We start from the raw sequence: 18,520 nt of genomic DNA on the forward strand, positions 1-18,520 counted from the left end.
CCATGGATACATGGAGATTTTGGTTTGTTTATTGTATCCATGGTAGCTAAGGCTAAGTTGAAAAATATAATACAATATAGTTAGTTTTTTTTTAAATGCGAACATACGATTTTGTATGCAATGTAATTTTGCTATGTTCGATTTAAAAAAAAACGCATCAATCTATTGAGTAGTTCAAATGAGTAGTAGATAAAATTAACAGCTGTCACATTTAAAAAATACCGCCGTCGAATTTAATTTAAACAAAATGCTTACTTTGGAGGTGAAGGTCCAAATTGTAGATTGGTACAAAAGTTATAACAGTTTTAAGAGAGTTTGGGACTTATTTGCATACAATATCTCGAACAACCAATACCATCCATTTCGACAATTCATAAAATTGTCAACCAATAATAATAATTAAAGGTTGGTTCACAATAAATTGTGGTATCAGCGCGTGCCCTCATAGATTGATACGTTTTTTTAAAAGTTGAACATACCGTATGTTCGCATTTAAAAAAACTCATTGTATAATTAGTTATATACAACCACAGATAAAATGGGTATTTTATCTGTGATAAAACATATAGCTTGTAATCAGGAAAAAGAATGCACACAATTTACGTTAAGATATACAGGGTATTGCATTTAAAAAATACCAATTTTGCGTCAAATCACAACAAAGGCGGTTCACAAATTTTTTCGTATTTAAAGTATGCGCTATTTAAAGCAAGGATATGTTTTGTCCAGACATTCCAATTGCCCCTTGTGAGTATCCCTCCTTCTTCGATACTCTGCTCTCAAGATATGAGGATTTATAACCGAATTAGAATAGGTACGAAAATTAAAATTAAAATTTCAAAAGTTCCACTTAGCACCATTAGGGTCATATGCATGGAAAATGTGAGGCAAATGGGCAGTTGCATGCAAAAGTTATGCACGTTTTTTACTTTCCGAAATAGCAGAGGGAAAACCCTCAAGACATCCAAATTTGAAGGCTATCTGGTACACTGAATTTCATTTGCAACGTAACTTCTACTTCTATGCTATTTTATTTATTGCAGATACCAAAGAAGTTATGTTGGATATTATCATTTATCTCGATCACAATTTCCAATAGCGCAGTCGCTCCACCCGCTTGGGCCGATCCGAAACTAAACCCATGTGCAACCCAACCACGGGGATGGCAGATGCTGTACTGGCCACCTGATGGACAGTGCTATAAAATTTATCAGGTCAGTATGTATATTATACCCACATTTTTTATTACGCCAACTTGGTAAGTCAGTATTTTTGTACTGCACCTAGGCAATAAAAATTAGAAAAAAATTGACAAAAAACTGCCACCTTCAATGACCCTGGATGGGTACCTACTAGGGGGAGGAAACTTTACAATATTCATTATAATGATCATCAACTTTCAGGAAGAATGAATGACAAAAAGTAGAAAATGAAGCGCCATTTATTCTCGTTCTAAGTTCAGACATGTAATAATGACCTTTAGACAAACTCTGCTTAGTTTTCGTTGTGTAATATCAATAAAATATTCAAAAAAAGACTATGAGCTAGTAGTTATTCGATCCATACATAATCACCTCAACATATGTTTGAGCTCTCCTTGATTATTCCAAAAATCAACAATGTCTTGTGACGGAGAAAGCACTTTCACGTAATTACCACGTAGAGTAATTTAAAATAATTTGAAATTATTACGCAATGTTAGATAATATCGCAAATAAATCTAAACCCAAAGATGCTCCTACTGTAATTTATAATCGCTTTCATCAATTTTTTCTTCATTCTAATTAGCGAAACCGCTAAATATTCGTAAAAATATTTAAACTTTCTGAATATTATCATTAATCGTTAACTTTCACGCCATTGTTGTCGTTTATCGCTTTGCACGCTATTGTTGAAGTTAGCATCTAAATTTGGTTCAGTTTCTTTACAGGTCGGATATCCATGTCCGGATGGAATGGAGCTTGTGCCAAGTCCGATATCGACGAACGTTACCGCCAAACAAATAGCGGCGGAATGCAGATGTCCGCCTCAGACGGCGCAATTTCCGGACGACGGTCGCTGTTACAAACTTTTTACGGCGGGACCATGCGAGAGGGGCCAGTTTTTCTCACCTGATGATACAATCGCACAGTGAGTTGAATAAACTAATTCTAAACACAAGAACACAATGAGCATGTTGAATTCTTAAAGTTTTGTAAATGATTAGTGTGGTTTATGCAAATTTAATCAGCATTTGAAGTAATCTTGAGTATCTTGACGTTTCCGACCAAATATTGCATAGAAATTGTGGAATTGTTAATAGACTTTACTCTATGCTTCACCTTGCTCTATTGTATAAATGTGTTATTCTACTTTTGAGTTTTTCAATTTCTTTTATATTTTTCATTAGTGTATGTTCACGCGCCACTTTATCTTTAACTGCCATACTGTTTATATTTTTCATTTTTATACTGTGTTGGTTTTTAAGACTATTTAAAAAAAAAGAAAATACCTAGGAAAATACAGTATTCACTTCACCTCTAAAAACCAAGTATTATAGACACTCGCAACTTAAACAAATGTATTATACTAATATTTTCTTTTAGAAACAGTCGCCGATGGGGCAAATGTAAGATTATAGAAAAATGTGAAAATTCAAACGAGTTATATTGGCCAGAAGACAAAAAGTGTTACCTGCATCTAACTCAGGGGCCATGTTCGAAAGGGCAGCTCATTACTACAGGCTCTGACAATGTGTCTGCCTGTAAATGTGACCACGAGTACGAAATGCAAAATTACTGGTCGCATGGAAACGGTTGCTACGAGCATTATACGAAAGGACCATGCAGAGAAAATGGACATTTGTTTTTGCCCAATCAGCGCTGCGGATGCCACAATTTATTACCTCATTACCATAATTCTACCAACATGTGCTATGAATTAGGTAATTTCGTTTTATTTTCTTTTTTTAACTATGATGGAGTCATTCAGCCCTGTAATGTATAACTAACGTCAAACTTAATGTGCAGGATATTTGTAGAAAACGTTATTTTGCCAATACTAAATAAGGCAATTTAGCGTTTTTTGTCAGATAACCTGCACGTTGCATTTTTTTAAAAATAGAACATCCTGTATATTATTAGATATTTCAATTCTTTTCCTAATTTTAAGCAAATTTTGTAAGAAGCATAATGTGCTCAAATTCAATCGTTTCTGGGTTATCGAGTTTTAAAAATAAACGCTTACTACTACTTTTAAATTTATTGAAGGATTGAATGAAGAACAATAAAACAATCATTCTTTTCAGAACCGCAGAATATTTTCAAAAGAAATTCGTGATTTGTCATTATTTATTGTTCTTCATTGAATGAATTTTAAAACAATAGCGTTTATTTTCAAAACTCAATAACCGGGAAACGATTGAATGTATAATATTATGTGGCTTACAAATTTTTGTTAAGCGTTATACAGGGTGTTCCTAAATATGATGTAATACCGCAAGGAGCTAATTCTTTGGCTTATTTTATAAGCATATAAGCAAACGCTTCGTTACTATCTACAGGGTATTATAATTTCGCTATATTTAGGTTTAAGCTTTTTCTTTATATCTCCTACAATTTTTGAGCAATGTAGCTCAAATTTGGAATATGTTTCGCTAAAAGCCTTACATCATCAGTAACTAATGTCAATGGTAGTGGGATGTTAAAGGGTGATGTTTTTGTAGGGGTCATATTTCTTGAACATTTCTTCGGTGCGCCGCTGATAGATTGTAAAATAAGAAACTTATTTTCTGATTTATTTAGAAATTTTTGCGTATCTGCGACCGACATCGAGAAAAAAGAAACAATTTTCTGTAGTTTAGCTAAATGAAAGTAAAACTTTTAAAATGGTCCACTAGGCCCTTACTTTATTAGGATGTCTTCTTTTTATTAGTTTCAACAGTTCGTATTTAAAATTGTACTTATTTTGTGTTTGTAGGCGATATAAAGAAAAAAATTAGCCCCTTCTGTATGTACAGGATGTTTCAAATTCGTGGCTGACTATTAGGATCTGCGCAACAATGAGAAATACAGTGTAGGTTCAATGATTTAAAAATACGCATTTGAAATTTTTCAAAAATCTTTGATAATAACCGAGATCACCGAAAAACCGAAAATGTAAATTTTTTTTCATTTTTCTTGGCTTAAACGGTCGGAAATGGGCGATTCAAGTTAGAATCTTCTATGGCCACTTTTTCCAGCAGTTAATCACAATTGCCATAACACGCTAGATGTAGAAGCTGCAGACTGCTACTTTCTTATTTCTTAGAGACGCCATATTGGATTTTTACGGAATGATATACAGCAGCAAAAAAAATTCATTTCAATGTATGAGCATCATAGCCATGTTGATTCGGCAAGATCTAGTTAGTCGTGGATGTTTTGTTGACAAATGAATGTAAATTCGATTTTGAAATTTTTCTTTTTATCCCCTATCTCATTCTGTAAAAATCCAATACGGCGCCCATAGGAAATAAGAAAATAGTAGCCTGTAGCTTCTAGATCTAGTGTGTAATGAAAATTCTGATAACAGATCCAGATTCTAGGAAACAAAAGTGCCCATGGGAACCCTCCATTTCCGACTGTTTAAGCTAGCGAAAATAGGAACAAAGTTTAACATTTTCAGTTTTTCGGTGGTATCTTAGGCATTTTCAATTTTTTTCCAAAAATTTCAAATGCGTTTTTTTAGTGACAAAAAATGGGTAACTTTGTTCCATTTAACCTACACTGTATCTCGCACCGCTACGGAAATTCCAATAGTGAGCCATGAATGTGAACTACCCTGTACATGACAAAAACATCAAACAATTTTGCATTTTAACTTCACCTTCTCAAGTGATATCGTCTACAGGGTGTTTTTTTGGGAGCTTTAGTTAAAAGTTTCTGGGAAAGTAAAATAGGTAGGTTTTTGAAAATTGGTACTTAGGAGTTACTCTGAAGGCCGAATCTATGTAAAATATTTTCAAAATGGCCGCACTTCCGGAAACACCGGAAGTAGATAGTAACTTCGTTATTTTAAATGGCAACCCCTATTTTTTATTGCATTTTTGGATTCTACGTGAAATTTCACTTCTTTTGATACCCATATGTCGATATCTACCATTTATGGTTTTTAAGTTATTTTGACTTTAAGAAAAAAAATGGCGGATGCAGATGGTACCTTGATAATTGATTACTTGAAAACGGTTGTAGTCATGGCAACCTATTTTTATCAGTGGATAGAGAATGAATAGGGCTTTCTTTTAGTGCCCTTAAAAAAAAGTTAAGTTGCGTACGACCGCCCCTATGGATATCCAAATTTATGAAACTTCAAAGACTAAAAACTCAGTTGTTTTAAATGGAATGACCATGTTCTTACTATTCCATGAGATAGAGAATCGAAATGGGCATATTTTGACAATACATGTTCCTATAGCTATCTTTAACAGTTTCTGACTTATTCCCATTTTATTGAATTGACACTATTTTTTTCGGATTTTCTTTTTAGTAGTCGGCCATGATTCTATAACAATTGAATTTTAAACAAATCTAGTGACACTAATCCATCACCCAATGTTATAGGTTAACATAAGTTTTTCAAAAATCGAAAAATGACTGGCAGTGGTTTCACCTATTTTGGAATTTAATTGTTATTTATGGTGAAATGGGCAGAATCGCGGCGCGTGCTTTCCGTACATTCATTCTAAAACTGGAACGAAATTTTATGAATTTTGGAAATTTTGTACCCCTAATGCACTACAAACGGTTGAAGCACAAGTGATACAAAGCTCTACAAGAGAATATTTAAGAAAATGAATTGAATTGCAAATGCAAGATTAACAAATGTTTCAAAAATTTTCCGTCCTATATCCTTAATAAATGAGTTATTTATTCATGAATTATTTAGACTAGAACTAGAATCAATGGTATTAAAGAATCCATTCCTTGATTTGTTTAAAATTCGATTGTTATAAAATCATGGCAAACTACTAAAAAGAAAATGCGAAAAAAAATGGCATCAATTCCGAGATCAATCCAATGAAATGGGAATAAATCAGAAACTGTTAAAGATAGCTATAGGAACATGTATTGTCAAAATATGCCCATTTCGATTCTCTATCTCATGCAATATTAAGAACATGGTCATTCCATTTAAAAAAACTGAGTTTATAGACTTTGAAGTTTCTTCAATTTGGATCTCCATAGGTGCGGTTGTACGCAACTTAACTTTTTTTTAAATACACTAAAAGAAAGCCCTATTCATTCTCTATGCACTGATAAAAATGGGTTGCCATGACTATAACCGTTTTCAAGTAATCAATTATCAAGGTACCATCTGCATCCGCCATTTTTTTTCTTAAAGTCAAAATAACTTAAAAATCATAAATGGCAGATATCGACATATGGGTATCAAAAGAACTGAAATTTCACGTAGAATCCAAAAATGCAATAAAAAATAGGGGTTGCCATTTAAAATAACGGAATTACTATCTACTTCCTTCCGGAAGTGCGGACATTTTAAAATATTTTACATCGATTCGGCCTTCAGAGTAACTCCTAAGTACAAATTTTCAAAAACCTACGTATTTTACTTTCCCAGAAACGTTTAACTAAAGCTCCCAAAAAAACACCCTGTATACGTTGTCGATACTTAAAAACGCCATTACTAAAAAAAATGATGGTGGCTGTGTTCTGGGATAGCGAGGTAATTTGCTTAAACATTGCGTTTGAAATTTTCCTTTCCTTGAAATTACTTTTCATGAGATTAAGAACTTTGAAGATTGGATACATAGTATATTGATAGATTCGTCTGGTCCAGAAGATTCACCCTTCCTTTTTACAACACTACTGTCGAACATTCGCATTTGAAATTTGACATCACCGATCAGACCATCCATTTTCCCTTTGAGCTAACTTTCGTAGTTAGTTTTCGTTAGAAAAACGGTTAAATGATCAAAATTGTGTATTACTGAATCTAAATCTTAAAATAAAAAAAACAAAACAACATCGCATCTTTCAGATAATAAAAAAGGCGACTTTTTATATGGAACACTCTGTATATTATTACATCATACGACAGCTTATTACATGCTCTATAAAATAGCTGAAATATTTCCAATAGTTAAGATTTTTCAATTATTTTATTTTCTGTTTGATCTAGTTATCCAGACAAAATGTTCACCCTGTATATTGTATGTACTAAAAAGGTTAAAAAAACAGACAATTTTTATACAAGAAAAGTTGTACTTTAAATATCCAAACTAAAATGTTTACACTGATTAATTTTGCAAAAAGTGGAGATTTTTAGATAACTATGCTTTGGAAAAAAAGTCAGTCACTTTGGTCTGTGTGAAAAGTCTTGATCAGTTTTAATCTTCTGCCGCATGCTGCATAAATTTTAAATATAAAGTTCAAAAATATAATTTCAATTAAGGGAAATCACGACACGCATAATCCGCTGCCCAGCTGTACCCTCTTATGACACTTCCTTTTCAAGATATTCGAACTTGAAGTTTTGACTCCACCGATAAATAAGTCTCATTCATACCTTCCATTTTACTTTTGAGAGTATACTCTCTTCTGACACTCGCTTTTCGAGACATAAGAATTTAATGTTTTCAAACAATCGATAGCTATGTCACATTCAGACGTTTCGTTCAGCACGTGTATCATAGATTTAAGTGGGTTTTTTTTAGATCAGTCAATTGGTAGAAAAGATGGCGGTAACAACATTTCAATATAAAATCGGTTTCGATAATAATATTATTTAATTCATAAAAAATGAAAACACAAAATCATCAATACAATTCTATTTTTTTCTATTTTAATTTTCTTTATCTTACTTCTGCATTATTGTGGTGCATAAGTATTATTTTTGTTTTCTTTATGGATTATGAATTCACATCGCTTAATGTACCTAAGGACGGTAGGAGTGAAAAACGGCATTTGGCCGATTTCCCACCTTTTAAGTAATTTTTCTTTAAACTTGAAATTGTTATTTCTTTTTCTTATTTCTTTTAATTTGCTCAATAAAGAAACATTATTATTTATTTATTATTCCACAATTACATTGGCATAACTATTATAAATTATGGGGACAATAACCAACCATAACTTATTTTTTGTATTTGAGATATTTACATTTTAAGTTATTATTATTAACTCGGTAAAAGGAAAAATCAAATTTTTTAAATTGAAAAATTCCCGTATTATTATCATTATTATGACATATGCCAAATCTGACATTACACTTCTAATCTGATATTACACTTCTACTGTTTCTTTTACTCAATGCAAAAAATCAGACAATAAAATTGTAAAACTATTTGAGACACCATGCATTTCTTAAAATAAAATACCAGATTAATAATTTATTAAAAGAATAATACCTTGGAAACAAATGACGATCGCTTATTATTCATGACATAAAAACTTCGTATAGGTGAACTTGTTTTTTAAATCAATTTATAAGGAAAATGTTATTAAATACTTTATTATCCCAAGAAATAATATATATGTAACTAAACCTGAAAATAATGTGGAAAGCAGCATATTCAACTTTCTTATTAATCCTTTTCAATAAAAAAAGACAGATAGGGTTAAGCAGTATTTCTCTAGCACTCATTGTATCAGACGAAAACAGAAAACGTCCTCTGTACATCCACAAGAAATTTGAGGACCAATGGGTACTAACAACGTAATGTATCTGATCATTTTTGATCACTATCAGTGGTCGGAGGGCTTGGCTTCACCCATATATAACCCATCCCTTAACCTTATCAACCAAGACTGCTCACCCAACTCACTATACATTTACAAAGATTAAGACATTTTTTACTTGTGTCCGGGGAATTTTGGGTCAAGATGAAAATTTCGGTAATTGGGAGGGGGAGAGGTAACATTTGATTTTGGATTTTCTTTCTTGATTCTTCCTGCCAATTTTTAAAAGCTCATAAATATAGGTTTTTTAATTTTTTTGCAGGTACACTTGGACCATGTAGCATTGGAGAACAGTTCCTATTAGATCAAAATATAAAAACGGCCACCTGTCAATGTAAAAAAGGTCACATACGATATGAGAATAACCTCAACTGCTATAGACCTTATACACAGGGTCCGTGTCCGGCAGGGCACATTTTAATCGATGCGACCTCGTGCATTAAACAACCGTGTAGCAAAGGCTACCTGTATTTTCCTGTAAATAAATCGTGTTACAGAATCGGAAATCGAGGACCGTGCAAGAAAAATCACGTGATCTCGTTCGACTTTCACACGCGCCCGTCGATTGACGGAATATCGTATAACGCTGTATGTCGTTGCAAGCACACAAGCAATCATATTTGCGAGCAAACGCAGCAAGCGGCATGCGATCGTGACCACAATACTGTGATATACAACGACCAGTGTTTCAAATTGTATAGCCAAACTCCATGTCCGACCGGAGCTTGGTTGGTCGCCAAGCGGCAAAGTAAAGAATGGGAGACAAAACGAAATGAAGGGCTGTGCCAATGCATGCCAGGTTACAAACAAAATGCGGTTAATGGAAGCGACGTGGAATGTGCCGGCCCTGCTATAGCATTGGCAGAATTTCTTAACCAAAACTCGAAAAAGCACCAGAATATGTATTTATTTAAATAAATTAAAGTTACTTACTGCATTTTCTTCTTTAAATCCATAACAGTACCCTCCGCGATGTCTATGTTGCTGTCCTTTACTCTCAGCTCCTGTTCCAGCATCGCGATTTTCTCCGTTTTGTCGTCCAAGGAAATCTGCAAGACAAATTGGTTTCTGGTTTCTATCATTATGACTAACTGTTAAAGCTTACCAATAAGTCGTCTTTCTCTTTATCTATTTGTGTCAGTTTCTGTTTTAGAACGGAAATGTCCTTCTGCAACAGCTCAGCTTCATTTGGATTTCGTTGATTTTCCAAAACGTGAATGTGATCCTTCGCCTTAATCAGTTCCTCTTCCAACTGGCCTATTTGACCTTGGGAATCCGCCAACGCTGTATCGGTTTGCTCTTGTAACGTCCTGCAAATGGATATCCAAAATACAATCTCACTAACATAGTCGTCTCACTTTAGCTGAACGTATAATGCCTTTTGTTGGTTTAAGTCCGTTTGGGCGATGCGTAACTGTTCTTTCAACGTTATGCATTGCTCCTCCAAATTGCTTATGGTACCGCGACGAGAACCTTGCGTTTGAATCAAATCGTGACGGTCCATTTCCAAACGCCTAATTTCATTGTCGGCATCTGACAATTCCCTTTCGAACTTCGACCGGTCTGTTAGCTGGCTTTCCATAGTTGCCTACATGATTTCACAATAGAGCAATGGTATTGGTAAGTGTAAGTGGTAATTTACCTTAAGTCTTTGGCGAAGAGCATCTCGTTCTTCTTCTAGCCTGCATAGATCTGCTTTCAACATATCTCTTTCTCTCTCCACTTTTCGCATGGCTGTCTGAAATTATCATGATTTTGGTAAATTGACCCATTTATCATTTATTATTAATTTTATTCACTAACAAATTCTAAATTCTGAGAAAAAATGAAGACTGGTCCTCAACCCCGGACTAGATCACTGATTTTTTGTATGCAGGTAAGTAAATGTTATAATAAAATGGTCATATAGTCCCACACACTTAGTGGTTAGAAGTTTTCCTAGTCCTACGCTTGGAAGTTTTTAACACCTACACAGATCATTAGGTATCTCTGTCGAGAATTTTTAGAGGGAAAAAACTGGCCGTCTCGTCGAACTCGACCTACTCACGCAGATTCAGACTGTTATTAATCACTGTAAAAACAAAAGCGACGGCTGCTGGTCTAATACTTTTGCTCCATCCAAAGATTCAAAATGTTTTGTCAGGAACCTACGCTTTTAAAAGCCCCAGAATTTGCGCACTCCTGCATAGTAACCATAACGAATAGGAGGACAAAAGTAATGGCTTGTCCTAGATTGGGCTATGCCCTTCCTGATTTTGCAAAAATTTACCAAAAATGCGGCCCCAAGATCAAGGATTGGAACCCATATGAATCATAGGTTTCTATTATGTCTAAGAATATGTGTATGAAATTTGGTTCCAATCGATTCGGCCGTTTAGCCGGAAATGAGAGTACAGACGAACCGACAGACAGACATCGAGATTTTGTTTGATTCGAATTCCTGGTTCTTCAAAACGTGTATTTCCGTCGCTTACGCAACTAGCACACGATGACGCACAAGAGCAGAGGCGGTGCTGGTGAAGTTGAAAAACGAGAACATCCTCAGGAAGATTTGGATGACGAATATGACGGGAGTAGATACAGGGATTGAAAGAATAACGAAGACAGCAGGGGAGGGGGGGGCTTACTCCTAAGAGTAAAAAAAGGAATGGGCAAGCCAGTCCCGACCCAAAGAGGTCACGTTACTGGACGATAGATACTGTAGAGGTGCGTGATCTAGATGCAGTATTCACCACAGACGAAGTACTGGGAGCAATTTTAAATGTGGTGCTGGCAACAGATTTCGTTTATTAGCTACTTAAGAGTGAGGTCGACTTCTTTTAGGGTCAAGATCAAAACCCGATCCGTGAGGATGCAGTCGGTGCGGAGAAGTTGGTCATCTCGCAGTGAAATGTCAAGAAGAAGATAGACGTGAATTATGTTACAAGTGCGGGGAAGCGGGCCACCGGGCCACAGAGTACGCAGGTGCGGACTAGTGCTTTGCGTGTGAAAGGGCAGAACCGGGTTCAGGCAAAATCCACACTCTCAAACAAGCACGAGAAAGCAGTCGGTGAACGAGCCGAAAAAGACAACAATGATATGGTCAAAGAGGAGGAAAGGGAAGAGGAGGTACCTATCACTTCACACCATGGCTACAATGGTCCAAGGAAATTTAAACAATACTAGGGAGCAATCTAGCAGAGGGGTGAACTTTCCTTGAGGCGATGGGGGGGGGGGGGGCTTATCCCTACTCACCTCGTACCCGTGACAGACGATGCTGTAAGAGAGGTAGTGGATGCGGAGATTGTGGCGAAAACTTCGCTGAACGAAAAAGCGCCGGGACCGGACGGAGTACCAGCACGTGAAGGCGGCGGCGACTCTAATCCCAGAGGGCTGGACTACGGTGTACACAGGAGTCAACCTGAAGAACTGAAAACGGAGCAGATTAATTCCAACCCCAAAGAATGGCGGGGCACACCGATCCATCTGTCTTACCGACTGTACCAGTAAAGTCCTTGAAAAAGTTCTTAAAAAGAGGCCGGAGGAGGTGGTGGACTCAAAACTCTCCCCCGTCCAATTTGGTTTTAGGAAGGAAAAATCCATCGTCGACGCCCTGAGGGTGGTAGCGACAAATGAAAGAGACTGGACGTCAAGAATGCCTTCAACTTCCAGGGAGGCCATAATCGGCGCTTTGCCTGACTTCAGAGTGCCGAGATATCTTGTGAAGTTAGTGCAAAACTATCTGAAGAACACAAAGCCCTCGGGGGAGACCTACGAGTTTGTGTGTAGTGCGGGTGTGCCGCAGAGTTCCTACTTTGGTCCGACGGAGTAGGGGGGTAGTGAAGGTCGGGTTTGCAGATGACCTGTCTGTGTTCGTGCCTGTTACAGACCAGCCGCACAAAACTCGCTCTCCTTACAGTGAAAAGGGGAATCGCTTCGGTCAGATTGGATGTTCTGGGGCAGCAGGTATGCTCCGCAGGGCGGATTAAGCTACTTGAGGTATGGATCGACAAGAATCTGTCGTTCATACCTCATGCAAAAAAGGCAGGTGGGAAGGCGCTGAAAGTGTACAGGGCGCTCAGCAGGATTGTGCCCAAGAGACGCGTGATGGCATCGGCGGCCAGCTCAGCGATGCTCTACGCAGCCGAGGTGTGGCAGTCGGAGACGAAATGGAGAGTGGCGGTGAAGCGCGCTAAGCGTACTGGTCCTAAGTATCTGCAACGCGTATTAATAGGTCGGCGCAGCTAGACGACGTCTTGGTGGTAGCCGGAATTTATCCTGCAGAGGTCGCTATTGCAGCGCGGGCAACTAAATGGGGCAAGCGCTCACGCAGTGGCAACACGGATGGGAGAAATGGACCTCCTGGACGAAAAAACCGATTCCAGACCTAAAACCATGGTACAACATCACCAATGGATATATTCTTGTTTTAATGTGGAAGATGAATACAAACTAATTCAATCAAATGATAACTTTCTATTTTATTTATTAATTGACAATTACCCTCAGCCGACTACTATCTATACATTCTAACACTCCGCCTCGATTCAATTTTAATCCTAAATATTTGAATCGCTTACTTTACATCTAATCAACAGAACAATAACTAAAAAAAAAAATAATATCCAGATCAATTTACAAGTCCAATTTTCTTGCATATGTACTGGAATACATTCTTTGACAACCCCTTTGTCATTATGTCGGCCTGTTGCTCTTGCATTTTAATATAACGAAGATTGATGATTTGTTTCTCAATGCAATCACGAATGAAATGATATTTTATATCAATATGTTTTGTTCGTTGTGAAACCTTTTCACCTAAAGCGATTTTTATAGCTCCCTTGATTGTCTTCATGAATAATCGTTGGTCCATCCAGAGATATACCAATTTCACATAATATACCACGGTACCAGATAATTTCAGCAGCAGCAATCGCCAAAGAAATGTACTCTGACTCCGTAGTTATAAAGCAATGGACGTTTGCTTTCGTGCTGTCCATCCAACTGTTGAACCAAACACTTTGATTATATTTCCTGAAATCGATTTTCGCTCATTTGATTCACTATCATAATCAGCATCGGCAAATCCCTCCAATACTGGTGATTTATAATGGCAGTTGTATAATAATCGCAAATCAAGAGAACTTTTGACATATCTTAATATTCGTTTTGCACCAATCCAATGTTCATCAGTCGCACATGACTGGAATTTGCTGAAGTAACCAACAGCGGCACACAAATCAGGTCTTGTTGCATAAGCTATGTACATAAGACAGCCAATCAGTTCACGATAAGGTTTCTTCGTGAATTCTGATTCACTGCGTGTGATCTTCTTGGTTTGAATCTCCATTGGTGTGGCAACCGGATTGCAATTATTCATGTTGAATCTACGTAGAACGTCTTCGAGATATTTGCGTTGACTTAAATATAATGTCCCAGCATCACGGTTTCTTTGGATATTGATGCCAAGGAAGGTTTTTATTTCACCCATATCTCGCATCTCAAATTCGGCTGCAATCAAACGCTTAACAATCAAAATCTTATCCAAATTCTTTCCAAGCAAAATTAAATCGTCCACATACAATAAAAGTAAGATCATACTTGCCCCACTGCCCATCAAGTACAAACATTGATCATATTGCGAACGTAAGAAACCAATTCTTACAACAAATGTGTGAAAACGCTCATTCCAAACTCTTGACGCTTGTTTAAGTCCGTAGAGAGACTTATTCAATTTGCACACCAATTTGCCTTGGACAAAGCCATCGGGTTGCTCCATATAAATGTCCTCTTCAAGCTTGCCATTAAGAAAAGCAGTCTTCACGTCCATTTGGTGTATTTCCAAATCTCGCTCAACCGCAAGCGCCAGCAAAAGACGTACAGTCGTGATTTTCGCCACCGGTGAATAGGTCTCATTGAAGTCAAACCCCTCTCGTTGCGTGAACCCACGAGCGACCAACCTTGCTTTGTACGTTTCCAATTCTCCTGCAGCATTCCGCTTCCTTGAGAATATCCATTTACAAGTAATGACAGCACGGTTGGATGGTCGTTCAACAAGGGACCAAGTTTCATTTCTTTTTAAAGAATTCATTTCTTCATTGATCGCTTTCATCCATTGATCAGAATCATTTCGTTTTGCAATGTCTCCAAATTTCATGGGAACATCATCAATGAATGCTATTGCATTTAGTGCAAATGCAGAGAAGCATTCGTCCGTATTAAATGAACATGTGGATAGATAATTTTCATGCTCATCATCGTATCTTAATTCAATTGTCGAACTGTCGACCCAGCTACCGAATTTACTTGGTGGTTGACGCTTTCGCTTTGAACGTGCTAATTCATTGCCGGAATATAATTCTTGATTATCAAATTCAGTATCAATTCGTCCAACATCTATTACTCCGCCTGAATCAATACTATCCTTTCCTTTACACGTTGTTTTATCTCCAACATCGTCAATCTCCGCCTCGTCAACACCACTCTTCGCTTGATCTGACTCGTAAAATATGTTCGATGATTCATTGCGTTTTGATTCATCGAATATTACATCACGTTTTACAACAATTCGATTCTTTGAAGAATCCCAAAGTCGATAGCCATTAACTCCATAACCAACCATCACCATCTTGGTTGATTTTGCATCCAGCTTTTTACGAAGTTGATCAGGAATATGTACATATGCAGGCGAACCAAAAACACGGAATTTTGAAATGTCTGTTTTCTTCCCCATCCAAAGCTCGTATGGTGTTGCAACCGACTGAATCGCTCGAGTTATACTACGATTCATCACAAAAGTTGCACAATATACAGCTTCACCCCAAAATATGCGTTCCATATGTCCATCTTCGAGTATGGACCTTACCCTCTCTATCAACGTTCGATTCATTCGTTCCGCGACACCATTTAGTTGCGGTGTATACGAAATCGAATACTGTAATTGAATGCCAGATGCTTCGCATTGTGCCTTGAACCGATTAGATGTGTATTCTCCTCCATTGTCACAACGTAACGCGCCTATTTTCTGCCCAGTATGCGTTTCCGCCATTAATTTGTATTTCTGGAACATAGTGAAGACATCCGATTTTTCTTTGATAAGGTACACTGCCATAAAATGAGTAAAGTCATCAATAAATGTAACCATCCCATGTGCATGGTGAAATCGGCCCACAAACATCACTGTGTACCAAAGCCAACGTACGCTTTGATCGCGCTCCGCCTAAATTGGCGAACGGCTTTCTAGATTGCTTGCCCATGATACAAGGTTCACAAATAGTATCCGCGTCATCAACTAATACGCCAACACCGTTAACCAACGATGGCATTTTTCTTACATCGGCGTAATTCATATGTGCTAGTCGCCTGTGCCATAGTTTTAAACTTTGCTTTACACTGCCATTGGATTTTATCACCGCGTGTACGTTTTCATTCAAAATGCGTTTCATTTCAAATTCATACAAGCGTCCAATCCGCCGACCGGTGATTACTTCACTTGTACCCCGCATAATATGGACCAATCCATTCTGCACAATCATTTCTAGACCAGCATCCTCCAATCGGCTTACCGAAAACAGATTATATTTCAAATCTTTGATGAAAAGTACATTAGTCAGTGTACAACGTTATTCATCACCATTCACAACAACAGTTCCTCGAATTATACCTCGCTTGTATGCTCGAATCGACTCACCACTTTTCGCAACACCTACAATAATTGGATCTTCCAAATCCCATAATTCATTGAACAATGATAGATCGTTCACCATATGTTCAGAAGCACCTGAATCAATTATGAAGCGAATTGATGATTTTGTGTGGCCAACAAAGGCAAATGTACTCGTGTCAGCAACAATCGCCACATCATCTACCGCATTTTCACTAATTGCCAAATTCGATTTTCCTTTCTTCAAATTCACATTGTTCATTTTACTTGATCTACCGTTCTTCTTCTGAAGTAACTTTGGACATTCGTTGCGTTTATGACCTTCTTTCTTGCAAAAATAACAACGTATTACACCACCATACCTGGCAATGCTATTTGAACTACTTTGACCTGCATCCAAATTGCACGATTTGCTCTCTTCGTCTAACAGACGCGAGCGAACAATCTCCATTGTTAAGTTTTTAATATCCATCGTCTCAAGAGCAGTGACCACCATATCATATTTCCTTGACAAAGTCAAAAATAATGTGACAATTAAATTTCTGATATCCATTTCTCCTCCGCATGCTTTTAATTCGCGCACTAATTTGTCGAAGTTGAGGAAATGTTCAGTTAGATTACTTGAATCTTCACAACGTAGCAGTAACATTCGCTTTCTTACACTTATTTCTGTTGCTATACTTGTTCTTTCAAACGTTGTACGAAGCGACTGTATCATTGCAAATGCTGTTTTCCGTTCCTTCAAATACTCTAAATGCGAATCCGCAACACGACGAGTTATTTGTAAACGACATGCGCGATCTTCCTTAATGATTTTCGCAATTTCCACATTATTTTCACGGATATCAGGTTCTGTTACAGCTTTGGCTGCATCTGTTTCCAACCATTTTTCAATTCCTTTGTCCTCTAGCACTACTTGTAGCCGGAAATACCAATTGCTAAATTCTCGTCCATCAAATTGTCGGAACACAAATTTTTCCTCATCTGCCATTTGATTGATGTGTAATGTAATTCAAATTTCTAAGTTTCGGCTCACAAACGTTTTTCTTCAAACTGCACCAAAAACCAACCACTTCACAATGTGCTGAGATAGCCCATAACCTCTTGTTTTAATGTGGAAGATGAATACAAACTAATTCAATCAAATGATAACTTTCTATTTTATTTATTAATTGACAATTACCCTCAGCCGACTACTATCTATACATTCTAACATATATTTCTTGCAGACGTCTCAATCGCCCTTTGTGAGTAGGTACTCTTTTCCGGCAATCCGTTCTTGAGGTATAAGAGAATGTACCCGATCACGATAAGAGGTCGAGGAGGAGGGCTATGGTAGAAATTAATTCCTTTTGTTGAGACCTTTATTTAGAGTACCATGAAGGATCAAAACTAATTCCCCCCCCCCCCCGTACGTTAAGAGGACAGAAAGAAGGGCAGTAGTTGGTAGAAAACTGTTCCTTTCGTTGAGACCTTTAATTAGAATACAATGAGATAAAATTAATTAATTAATTTGTAATCCCCCCTCAGACCCTGTCGCTCACTGATCTCGAAAAAGAGTCGCACGGAAATGTTATAGTTTGTACAAACCAATCTATTTTGATGAGACCTTTCATTAGAATTCCATTCAGGGGAGAACATGTGTTTAAACCCCCCCCCCCCCCATTTCCTAAAGTTTAACTTGGCACCACTAAAGGCATGCGTATGCAAAATCTGAAACCAATTGGTTGTCATATGTAAAAGTTATGCACGTTTTACTTTCAAAAACAGCATCTCAGGAAATAATTCGTGAGGGGGGGGGGGCCTTTTATTCTCATTCCCCTAGAAGTAGTTCGAAACGGCAACAGTGGGCCGGACGGACAAAACGCAAACAATTGCACATTTTTTTAATTCTTAAAAAATGCGCTAAAAAAAAGTTGGGTTAGGGAGACGAGAGAGCCGAAAAATACCTGTTCTTTAGCAAACGGTACCGGTATTGGTGCACTGTATGACAAGAATTATGACCTATCCCGCTTACTGGTGATCGGCGGGGGTTGGAGGTATTGGAAACCCATTTCTTTCGTCAAGAGCTACTACTCCACCCCCTATAATATATTACGTTGAAAAATGCACTAAAAATTACGTACCTATACATGAGATATACGCACTTGCCCTTTTTTAA

The 18,520-nt window shown here is 37.2% G+C and overlaps 2 protein-coding genes across 11 annotated transcripts in view; one reads left to right on the plus strand and one right to left on the minus strand.

The window, feature by feature from the left end:
* Window positions 1-9,654, plus strand: part of LOC116167873 — a 40,645-nt gene extending 30,991 nt beyond the window's left edge. For 4 of the 5 annotated variants that reach the window (XM_031483466.1, XM_031483465.1, XM_031483468.1 and 1 more), the window contains exons 2-5: window positions 1,044-1,214; window positions 1,931-2,130; window positions 2,586-2,923; window positions 8,980-9,654. In XM_031483466.1, coding sequence (XP_031339326.1) covers window positions 1,170-1,214; window positions 1,931-2,130; window positions 2,586-2,923; window positions 8,980-9,635 — 1,239 coding nt within the window. In that variant the 5' untranslated portion in view covers window positions 1,044-1,169 and the 3' untranslated portion in view covers window positions 9,636-9,654. Of the gene's footprint in view, window positions 1-1,043; window positions 1,215-1,919; window positions 2,131-2,585; window positions 2,924-8,979 lie in introns of all 5 variants that reach the window. The other variant, XM_031483469.1, reaches the window with a different exon arrangement.
* Window positions 1-18,520, minus strand: part of LOC116167863 (centrosomal protein of 135 kDa) — a 66,806-nt gene that overhangs the window by 31,256 nt on the left and 17,030 nt on the right. For all 6 annotated transcript variants that reach the window (XM_031483447.1, XM_031483445.1, XM_031483448.1 and 3 more), the window contains exons 9-12: window positions 10,360-10,455; window positions 10,076-10,305; window positions 9,823-10,027; window positions 9,651-9,766 (exon numbers count right to left, since the gene is read on the minus strand). In XM_031483447.1, the coding sequence (XP_031339307.1) occupies window positions 9,651-9,766; window positions 9,823-10,027; window positions 10,076-10,305; window positions 10,360-10,455 (647 nt within the window). The remainder of the gene's footprint in view (window positions 1-9,650; window positions 9,767-9,822; window positions 10,028-10,075; window positions 10,306-10,359; window positions 10,456-18,520) is intronic.

The sequence above is a fragment of the Photinus pyralis genome, unplaced genomic scaffold (assembly GCF_008802855.1).
Source record: "Photinus pyralis isolate 1611_PpyrPB1 unplaced genomic scaffold, Ppyr1.3 Ppyr1.4_LG4, whole genome shotgun sequence".
In the NCBI taxonomy this organism is placed as follows: Eukaryota; Metazoa; Arthropoda; class Insecta; order Coleoptera; family Lampyridae; genus Photinus; species Photinus pyralis.